Source organism: Brienomyrus brachyistius, unplaced genomic scaffold (assembly GCF_023856365.1).
Source record: "Brienomyrus brachyistius isolate T26 unplaced genomic scaffold, BBRACH_0.4 scaffold27, whole genome shotgun sequence".
Classification (NCBI taxonomy): domain Eukaryota; kingdom Metazoa; phylum Chordata; class Actinopteri; order Osteoglossiformes; family Mormyridae; genus Brienomyrus; species Brienomyrus brachyistius.
In genome coordinates this window covers 2,549,331-2,560,539 of record NW_026042306.1, presented here as the reverse complement: position 1 = coordinate 2,560,539, position 11,209 = coordinate 2,549,331, and the positions used below count along the sequence as shown (strand labels likewise).

Genomic DNA, 11,209 nt, shown 5'->3' with positions numbered 1-11,209 from the left:
ACTGCATTTTCACAGGTTGTTGCAGGGATTCCCCGCAGCTCTGTAGATTTCACAGGGAAAAAAAACAACACTGGACCAAGCATGTGTCCAGCTAGACGATCTATTCTGTGCTGTAGTTAAACACCCAGGGTTTACTCAGCCTCCCACCCCCCACTCCATCGACGCCCCTGCTGTCCCTTGTCCCTCATGCCTCTTGAATACCACACCTCTTATCACATCTAGGCTCCTGGTAGGGAGGTGGTGCTGACTCGCTCTGCTGTATCTATAGTTGGACGGCATCAAAGTGCCCCCTCCCTTCAGCCTGCTGGTCATTGGCCTGGGATGAGTCAATAAGTAAACACCGGCTCCAAGCTCTCGTCAACCCTGACCTAATGCCGATGGCATTCCCATGGTACCGCTTAGCATATTTTTTGCTAATAAGCAACAGATTGTAGTGCACAGAGGAATAGATTGTTATGGCTGCTTCAAGCGAATGACGTAATAATCAAATGACCAGATGGTAACCTTACTCTCGCCCTCTTGAGGAAATGGTGCAGTGCTGCTTTTTCATACAAGGGACTCGTAATGAGATTCAGTTCAATTGTTGAGTGAAGGTGAGAGCACATATCAAATATACCAGCACAACCAGTAAGAGTTTGGTACACCAAGGTCTGAGAACAGGAAATGACTGCATTCTGACAATGCATTTATCCGTCTTGTCCCGGATCTCATATCTCGTATCCAGTTTCTTACGTGGGATTTCAGGGAAGGTTGGGGAAAAAGGGAATTTGAGAAAAACACTTAATCTCTTGCTCACACAAAACAATTATCCTAGAAGTCTCCTAGAAAGGAGAAGCTTCAGACACATATTCATTAGATGCCTAATTAGTGGGACGCTGAAAATATATAATTATTTTTTTTCAAAATGGTGACAAGCCAGTTCTACCTGATCTAACCCTTCATGGGATACACGGGGGTGGGTGTGTGTGTGTGTGTGTGTGTGTGCGCAATTACCATGCATTTTTTTAGGAGCCAACATCGCTTCTGCTCTCAGGTGCTTTGTGGCGTGCAGGCATACACAGATAGATGTGTGTTAAACACGGCGCACTGGGGGCCTGGCCTGGGGTGTGAGGAAGGTGACGTCCTTGTGGTTTTCAGGGTGTGAGGTGAGATCGCTCCCCCTTCCAGCCACCGTCCATATGAAGATTAAGCAAAAACATCTGCATACTCATTTCGACGGATTTTTTTATTTTTGGTAAAACAAAAATAAAAAAAATGCTGCATTGCCAGCTCAGCGCTAAACCTTTATCATTTTAGTATATGTCTCCATCTCTTGGTCAATTATGGTAATTGCACTCTGTCGACATAAACCTATCAGCAGATGGCGTTCCCATTAAAACTTAAAGCCATATTCCAGTCTACCATTACACAAGTCACTTAACCTGAACTGCTGCCGTAAATTATAGATATACAACTGGGCAAAAACGTCAGGCATTTTCAATAAAAGCATCACTTAGAATGATTAAGGCGCACATTCTTTGCTTATGATTTGACATGATACTTAACAATGTGAAATGCATGGGGTTTACAACTGTAGTTAGTGCTTGAACCAACCTGTAAGTTAGTGCTTATTGATTGACTTCCAATAAATCAGAGCTGCATTTTAAAGAGTCTTCCTTAAACTCTAGATAAGTTTTTGTCTTTCAGGCTTGTGTTGTCTTTGGGGGGTGGGGCAAAGTTACACTTAGGCCAAGATACCCAATCATATCATTGTGAGCAACTGGGTGGTCACAGCGGACAACATTCTCATAGAGAAAACTACTAAATCCTCAGCAACTCCATTTTGGTGGCCTACTGGTTGCCAGTTTAAATCCCATTATCAGCAGAGTGACGTCATCATTGGGCCCTTGATCGGGATCCTTAACCCCTAATTGCTCCCAGGAAATTGACTGCCCTGCTTCTTCAAAAATGTACACTGCTTCAGACAAAAAAATGCTAAATAAGTACAATGTGTAACATACTAAATCATATCTCACAAGGTGTTTATTAAGCTATGGCACCAACTAACAAACATGCTAATCACTACAGCCCAGATAAACCCTGTTGACCTATTGGATTTTGATCAGATGACACAAACTGCAATGTTCACACAGGAAACAATACAGAAAAAATACGCAGGTTGGTCAACAGGCAGCCGAGTGGCTCCAGAATGAATGTGATGCTGAAATCCAGGCAAATGAGTCAATCTTTACATCTGAGTCCTTCAAACATGAGATAGGCATATAAGCCTTGCATTTTCCAAAACCTTTATGGTATGTGTTACAAATTCTTTAAAGCATCTCGAGCTTAAAAGTACAAAAAATCTCTTTCAGGTATCATTCATCCTGGAGTTTTCCTCTTCTCTGTCTGTTTTTTACGTCTGCTGCCATGTGATGTCTTGATGGGAGGCTGGCGCGGGCGGCTAAAGAGAAGCTGCTCCAGCATGCAGACCTCGGCGTGCACATGGGCTTCCTGCACCCCCAGCAGGAAGGAAATCATGCCCAGCACGGACACGTAGCTCCTGGGCAGGGAGTCCTCCACCTCCGGGAAGTGATCACCGCACTGCCTGTTAAATGCAAAGGTAACATCCTCAGCACAAGGCATCAGCAGGTTTAGTCGGATTTAATGCCCATTTCGACAAAAAGGACTTTAGAATGTTTGCAAAGGTAGATAGTTCAGGTCCAGTAATTAAAAATCCAGACTTTGGTCAACCAACCAAGTATCAAAAGTCACAATCAGAGTACTCAACTGGTTGGTTGAAACAAAACTTACTGGACCTGAACTGTCCCCATTTAGTTTGCAGTTTCTTGTTTGTCATATACAGAGTGAGATTCCACAGCTCGCCCTGCGGTGTGTTGGTGCCTTCCCAGGGCTGGTTCCTGCCTCTGACCATTGTTCTTGGGATGGGCTCCGGTCCCCCCCCCGTGACCCCAGTTGTGATTAAGCGGTTGCGGTGATGGATAGGTGGATGGATTCCACAGCTTTGGTTTCCTTTGTGCTGAGTATGAAGAATTTCTTGCACAGGGTACAAGTCTCATATTTATTATTGCTAGCAGGTTTCTACCATGTCCTGAAACTGGAGTCCCCCCAACCAGGATTTGTTCAGTTTGAATGATACTTACAGACAAGCTTAGAGCAACATCTTAGTCACTGCAGCTAATGTACCTCCTTTATGCTACAAACATAAATGATGCTGTTGGTTCCACCTAATCCAGTGTGCGTGAATACAAAATAAGTACAAAATAGTTCGTTTTATTTGCACCTTTTGAGAACTTTTAAAGAACCATAACGGATGGATTTTAATACCAATATAGGCCATTTTTGGATAAACTGAACACTTTTAAGACTTTTTAAGGATCAGTGTGTGTCCTGCAGCACCCAGCAGAGACTGACAGTGTCAGCAGCCAACTCTCTGACCACAGACATATTCAGCTTATTGGCCAAACACCCAAGCCAGGTTTCCCATCAGCCTCAGTTCACAGGCCGTGTCCCCCCTGAGGCCACCTGGCCTGCCACTAGGGTGACTCTCTGCCCAGGATGGACTCCAGGCTTGCCCTCAGGAAGCAGCTGGGTGATGGACGGGCGAAAAAACTCAGCTCTTGAACGTGATGCCAAATTAATCTTTTCCAAAGTTGCACAGTGTGGCCCCCTGTTTCCGTGAAATCCTGCATTAATGAAAAGGTGCAGGGGCCCTGAACACAGGAGGCGTTTGTGCAGGAAGGGGAAACGTATGCAAAACCGAGGACAGGTGGCCTGGCAGACCTCTGCAGAAGGCTTGTGGACACTGGACGGCGTCCTTCGCATGGCGAGGCATGAGCGGATCCTACAAGCTGCCCACGTCGCTGGGGCTCAGGGGCCTGCTGTTTAAGTTATTTACCATGAATTATAATTCATTAACCATCCTGCCCCATTTGTTAAAAAAGAAAAAAAAATGTTAATCTGACAAATTCTGACCTGACCACCCTATCATGGTCAGACTGACTATTTCAGGCTAAAAACCCAGCAAAACTTTAAACAAAATACAATCCAGTAAACCTTTTAAAAAAGCATATTTAGAAATATGGATTATCTTCTGAGAAGGGCATCCCACCCAGGGTGTACCTCGGCCTTACACCATATGCTGCTTGGAAGCAGCTCCAAGAACTCCCACGACCCTGACCAGGATGGGTGTTTAGAAGATGAGTGGATGGGTGGATGGATGGGTGGATAGATGGCTGGATGGATAGACAGACATTCTGACATCTCTGACCTGGGATTACAGGAACTCAGCGACGTGTGCCAGTATGTGGGGTTGGAGGGCCTGGCGATACCCTTCCTCTCCTTTACGGCGGAGCCCAGGCGCCGCTCCTGGTAGCTGGGCCCATCTCCGTCCTCCTCGCCCCACCGCAACCGGAAGCTGGAAGGTGAACCCTGCCTAGGCTCTGGGTCAGAGCCGGTGAGCTTCTGGAAGTGTGCCTGGAGTTGCTCCACCACCCCTGGGACGGGCCGAGAAAACAGACAAGGAAGAGAGGAGAGAGGTAGTAAGAAGAAAGAGAAGGAGAGAGGGGAAGAGAGCGAGCGAAAGAGGGAAAGCAAGACACCCAAATCATGACACACCTTACTAAAAACAATCTAGTTCGGTCCAAGAAGGACTGTGATTAACCCTCATAAAATTAGCAGAATTCTGGCTGGTCTGCCTTGGAAGCGTCAGTTTCTGTGCTCCGGCACTCTTAGACACTTACGTCTCCGCTTGATGACAACGGACTTATTTTTCTTGGAGGGGTACACAGGCTTCTGCGACTTCCATGACTTCCTATATCAAATACAGCACAAAATATTGGTATCGGCATTGGTCTGATTGTGTCAACATTCGACAATATGTTGACCAAGGGCTTATAAATATAAACAAAAATTTAAATGAATTTAAGTTCAGCAAAAATAGGAAATGAAATAAAAATTATCAAAAACAAATAAAACTAAACTGAAACTAAATGAAAAAGGAAACAAACTAAAAAACTGATTAAAAAAATTAACTGAAATTACCTACAGCATTAGCTACTTTAAGCATAAATAACTTCAGCAGACTGATTCATATATCAAATGCATTATGGCAAAACAGGAAAACATGCAAGGGTTGCAGAAACATCGTGTTTATTGACATATATATCAGGAAGGACATGCATGTTAATATGCAATTCTGAAGATGGGTTGGGCATCATTAACAACCAGCAAATGAGAAAAAAGGGTGGGACGCAGTGGGACACATAAATGCTATAGGAGCACGGTGTACAAGGTAACCCATGACAACAGCCAATCAGAGCTGGCTGGGTGGGAGTAGTATCCTGTATCCCAGAAAGCAGACAGAAAGTGACAGGAAAAGCCAAGACATGGAGTGAGACGGCACAATGGAGTGAAAGTCACGCAGGGCTCACCATGCCATGGCCTGATCCTCTGTCTCCTTGGCCACAATTAGCGCCCCCTGGACAGTCTTGTACCACTTCCGAAAGCAGAAGATACTGCTGTCTAATAAAAGGATGAGATAATTGAGGTCTGACATGAGCACTTGATCTCAGACTGTACACACAGTGGGGAAAAATTGCAACAAAATCCATCCTTTCTATATAAACTCATGGAAAAGTTTTCCCATATTAGCTCAACATTCCATATGATCCACATGTCTAACTGGGTGGCTGGCATGCTGTCCGAATTGGGCTGATGTAAGGAGAAGTACTGCGATGCATCTGACAGCACTTATTCATTTACAGGGTTTTGCAGATTGGGTCCTGACTAGTGAAAAACCCGTTTTCCAATAAACATGTTCAAATGCCCACAGTGGTCAGAAATTACAGCAAAAACTGTTTAATACAAACCTATTTGTTTGATTTCAAATGTTTATACAAGTCTGCAGGCATTAGAAAACCTCAGTAATGCATTTTACAGTTTACCAACATAGACTTAAAATGGCTACACAAAATTTACCTTGATTTTGCTTGTTTTCATCATCAGCACTATTGGATAAACACCTGAAGTTAAAATGGGGAGAGGAGAAGCATCCTAATATTAGCAAAACACACAGATAAATCAAACAGCTGAAGACAGAACGGCCTGAACTTAAAAGAAGCGGGGAGGGATTCACCAACCACTCTTGGTGGTCATCCAGCTTAAACAGCAGTTTCAATGTGACGACAATAAGGGCCGAAGCCAAGACGTCATAGCTGAGGAGGCCGGATTTCCTGGCCCGAGGGTCATAGGTCAAGGTGTCCTTTCCAATGCCAGCCTGCTGCATCACCCTGCAGGCCCAGACATGGAGTTCATCTGAGATATGCATGTAGGAAATAAAAGGGAGACTTTCAGAAATAACACCTTCTAGCAAGTTCACAGTGTACAGGTGCAAACGTCTGCCACTAAAAACAAATTACCAGGATAGAGTTACTTATAGAGACTTTGTGAATACTTATGAATCAGGGGCTGAATGTACCATACAACTCACAAGAATGCAAACATCGCAAAATAAATTAAAACATAATGAACACATTTAAACTGATCAGTAAAAACACTACGAGTGAGAAATATTCATCAATCGGGATTCAGCAATGTTCTTCAGGCTTCTTAATTCTAGTGTTAAAGGTAACAACAACCCATGTGGGCTTTCAGGCGGTCAGTCAGAGGCAGATCACGGCACAGAGTGACCCACCGGGGAGGTTGAGTTCCATTAGGTATCGGAGACAGAGCAGGGATGGGTGGAGAGGGCAGGCTGAGGTCAGCGGGGGGAAGCGAGGCAAGCCCAAGAAGACGGCCAGCTTGTGGGCTTCCTGCTGGACCATCTTGTAGGATGGTATGGACTGTAGAGGACAAAGACTTCATCTGAGATATAATTATTATATATATAATAATTATCCTTAGAAACCATGTTGGGTCTGATGGTGCAGAACTTTTTTCCTTCTTTAGTTCAACATTCAGGTTTTTTTTATGTCACTCCTAACATGCCAAGCCAACTATAAAGGAGAATGACAGTGTAACATCACATGACCTGTCCACTCAATCTAAACCTAGTAAAAAAAGTTTAGGAGGAGTATGACCAGAAACTGAAGGAAAAGCAGCCAATGAATGCTCAGCATATATGTGGGACCTCCTTCAGGACAGCTGGAAAAGCATCCCAGGCCACCTCATGAAACTGGCATAGAGGAGAAAGTATGGTCACCCAGTCCCTGGAGCAACTGGGGTTAATGGCCTTGCTCAATGGTGGGATCACTCTGTTGTCCCAGGGATTAGAACTGGCAACCTTCTGAGTCCCAACCCACATACTGTAAGACTCAGTCCAAATCTACAATCCAAGTCCAGTGCAAAATAAGTTAGAAAAGTGAAACCATCTGAATAAAATGAACGTCATCTAATGTGTTAATGTCACAAACAGTGGTACGGGGATCATTCTTGGTAACAGCTCAGCACTGACAGTCAGATATGCACAGAGTACTATGGTTTATCTCCTGCTACAGCCTCCAAGTTACATCTGTGTTCTGAATTTATTACTAATTATTTACTCTAAAGAACCCCTCTTAAATATTGCATTTCATTGCTTTTCATCAGGCATTTCCATTTGCACACTGTTTACATGGGAACATCCAGCTACTATTGCATATTTGGGATTATTCCAATACCCTTACCCATCTGTCTGATTACTTACTTGAGCTTCCAGTTTTCTATTTTATCTTAAAATTCTTCCTTTTCTTATATTTAAGTTATGTGTACTGTGGTATGTGGCAGTTTAATTTATGTTTTGCTGCTGTAACAAAAGAACATCCCAGTCAAGATCAATAAAGTACATTCATCCATCTGAGAGGGTCTGTGAAGTCTGCTGTCTTCGGGTTTATATTTTCTCCCATAATGCAAAGCTGTTTGTGAACTTATTAGGTATATAGCCTGTATTCATTATTATCTGATTTCTCCTGGGTAAATAAAGGTTAAATTTCAAAAACTTCAAGTGAAACAACACACAGTCAGCCATTACCTCTGCTCTGAAAATAAGGGCATCTTTGCCAAAGAGCTTCATGTCCTCTGGGAAATTCTGGTAGGCATTGATGTAGGGGATATGGCCCTGAGCTGTGAAACTGTAAACACAACACAGCCACAAGGGGGAGCCATCATTACACCTATGCCGCTTTAAAACACCGTAATCAATGTGCTGGTACAGGAGCATGCAGAATGAGATCATGCTAAACATACAGACATACTGAAGTCAATGTATGGGGGAAGTGTAGAAAGAACCTAAAAACACCCCCAGCCTGCACCCCCAGCGCACACACACCTCAGCAGGTCAGCCAGGGTGATTGCTTCCTGTAGCCACAGCAGGGACAGGTGCAGGAAGGCCAGCGTCATAGGCATGGTCATCAGATGGTGCATCCTCCTCTCTCGGGCAGAGCAGTACAAGCTGGAGTCCAGGGCTTCGGTGCACACTGAGGACAGCCTCTCCCCGTCGCTGGACCGACCTGAAAAGCCACTGCTTACACTTCACCCATTACGTTCAACTCCAATAAATTGTAGTGGCTCTGCATAGTTCCGGCTGGAACTAACTGAAAACCTTTTGCTTACAGCCCCCCCCTGCTTAACCTGTCATGCCCAGTAGGGGGCTCTAGCTCTCAGTCAAAGTTCCAAAAGCCAAAGCTACAGTGTCTTAATTCTCTCCCTCCCCTCTATAATACTGCAGATGCCTTGGCTGGTCACTGACACCCAGTGCATGTGCTGTTCTCTGCTTAATTAGATGGGCTTTGTTTATCTCCTAACTAAGCTCATAGGAAAGATCCTTTTGGAATTGATACGTAATTTTGAAACAATTATGTAGTCCATAAAGAATGAATCTGCAGAATAAAGGATGCTAAATAGAGACCAAAGGAACACTACAAAGACCACATTCCCTCTGAACTCTGCGGGGGAGTTGCTATGATACTGGCTAGCCTGACTGTGGATTGTGACTGACCGCCATGTGTCTAATCGGGGCATCTAATACCTGAGATGGTACTGTGAGCGCCATCCATATCACTCTCAGTCTCGGCCGTAGACAAGCAGGACAAGTCACTCATGGCCAAGGATTCAGGGCAGCTGTCCGAGTCCTACAATGCATCAGGAAATGATGATGTCATGACCAAAAAAAATAGGAAATGCCAAAGAAAGAGAGCACTCGTAAGTGATACGTGCATTTTTATCCGAAGCAAAAACTAAAATACTACATGGAATACATTGGATTCAAGAAAAGGACAACTTCAAGTTAATGAATCATTTACTTTAAAAAAGGCTATATACTACACCTAATAATGCAGAATACTAGTGTAAACACTGGTCCTGTTCCTCATACGAAGCCCTACGGCTTTCTTACATAAAGCACGACATTTCTGATTTTCTTTATTTTACAGCTGTTGTAAAATTTTAACCCTCCCTTGAGACTTGGATGAGAAAAGTAATTATATTCACACAAAGCACAAACTCACCTGCTGGCATGTCACAGAATACAAAGGTTTTGTGGTGTAGGCTTGTTTACTCTTGTGCAGGTATCCTCTCCAGAAATTGCACAAAATATCATCCTTTAACACACACAAAACTTGTGAACTAAGACTGCAGTTGGTTAAATAGAAAAGACTGGAAATGCAGTTTAACCGAATCCATTTCTGTAATTTTAAGATTTAAGAACTGCAACAAAGGGAAAGAAATGACAGGTATGCGGCAGAATTTTAGTTCCTTGGTACAGTGAAAGGATGCTATGCTGTGACAAAAATCCCCAACCAACAGTATCAGAAACACACCTTGAGTTCAGGGCGGACTCCCATCGTCAGAAGGGCCTCAGCCTGCTGCTTAAGTATGAACTGAAACCCTTCACACACCATCCAGTCCTTTCCATGCTCTGCAACAACACACACACAGCATCAGTGTTAAGTCACTAACTCAACATATAATAATGACATCAACCTCGCCTTTGGCTTTATTGTCAATGTCCTACTTATTTATTTAAAAATTAAAGAATGAAGTGCTTGAAAATGTAGCAATAAAACGCATGTGTCACTGGAATTTTAATGCGCCACCCAGTGGTAGAGCGCCAAAGCTGGTATAGCGCAGTACTACCAACACCATGATTACAGATATTGCCTCTGGAGTCTCAGTGAAGAAATAATTACTGTATTTCATAAGCATAAAAGTATTCAAAGCTAGCTTATGTTTTGATTCCACAAAAATGTCGTTTTTATACTTTAAATACAAGCCGTGTATGTACAAGCCGTGGACACGTAACTCACTCTGTTTTGCCGGCTTTTTGGCCCCATGTGAGATACTAGACATCCTGCTTCCAGTCACACAAGACGGATCTGTAACTTCGACGGTTCTCTGTCAAAACAGAAAATGAGTACATGAGCAGGCAGCAGTCCCCTCCGTCCGGCTAAGCGGGACCTTTACAGCAGAACATGGTTAAGGTCGTCTAAAAACCGAGCGCACACTTATTAGCAGAGGATTCACCTCGATCACATTGTGGCACGATTTGCAGTAATATCTTCCCTCCTCCGTGACACCCCAGTTCACCGCGGAACACTGAGAGCACGGGTCTCTGAAGAAGCCCTAAAAGTGACAAAACTGATTATAACCCAGAGTAATCATATAACATTATGCAGCGCAGGCGATTTGAAGCACTGACAATTTGATACTTCTCCACCTTTGAGCTGATACAGTTATCGTACTACTGAAGCTCGACGTAAAACAGTCACAATTAATCAAACTTACAATTAACTCTTCGTCCATTTTCCGACAAATTCTATTAAAGTTATAAACTATAGAGAAAACTCATTTCACGCGCTTATTTGTACGAATTCAACCCCCCTTCCGGTGTGTCACATGGAAATACATTCGATATGCAACCAAACAGTAGGTAGTAAATTAATAGCGTACAGAAGTCTGTACAAAAAGCATACAAAATATGTTTTATAACAGTACGTTGTACATTATTACTTCATATGCAAGGCATCTTATGGTGGTGGGATTTTAACGGAATTTATACTTGACAATGGTGAAAGTACATTTAAAATATCATGGTTTTCAGTAGTATGACGTATTGTCTAACGGGGGCGCTCAAATACTCCTTCAAAAACAGAGTGTGCAATAAATGTAATGAAAACTTTCTGTACATCGCAAGGTATTCAGTTATATCTATACATTTTTGACAAATGGATTTTTAAAA

General features: G+C 43.3%; 1 protein-coding gene across 1 annotated transcript; it reads right to left on the bottom strand.

Annotated features, from left to right (window-relative positions):
* Nucleotides 1–2,004: 2,004 nt before the first annotated feature.
* Nucleotides 2,005–10,870, bottom strand: LOC125720954 (TATA box-binding protein-associated factor RNA polymerase I subunit B-like). Its single transcript, XM_048996864.1, has 15 exons — nt 10,756–10,870; nt 10,495–10,593; nt 10,278–10,365; nt 9,792–9,889; nt 9,480–9,572; nt 9,002–9,104; nt 8,303–8,483; nt 8,006–8,105; nt 6,692–6,839; nt 6,138–6,312; nt 5,977–6,020; nt 5,430–5,520; nt 4,740–4,810; nt 4,268–4,493; nt 2,005–2,584 (listed from the first exon to the last, which is right to left on the bottom strand). Exons 1-15 carry the CDS (start codon nt 10,771–10,773, stop codon nt 2,359–2,361), a joined length of 1,761 nt encoding a protein of 586 aa, XP_048852821.1. The 5' UTR covers nt 10,774–10,870; the 3' UTR covers nt 2,005–2,358.
* Between the last annotated feature and the right edge of the window lie 339 nt (nt 10,871–11,209).

Bases quoted from the DNA above. Each gene is read 5' to 3' on its own strand.
- LOC125720954 (XM_048996864.1), bottom strand. The intron at 10,366-10,494 runs GTGAATCCTCTG...CTGTTTTGACAG, and splicing joins CGTGCCACAATGTGATCGAG to AGAACCGTCGAAGTTACAGA. The intron at 8,106-8,302 runs GTGTGTGTGCGC...TTGTGTTTACAG, and splicing joins ACCCTGGCTGACCTGCTGAG to TTTCACAGCTCAGGGCCATA.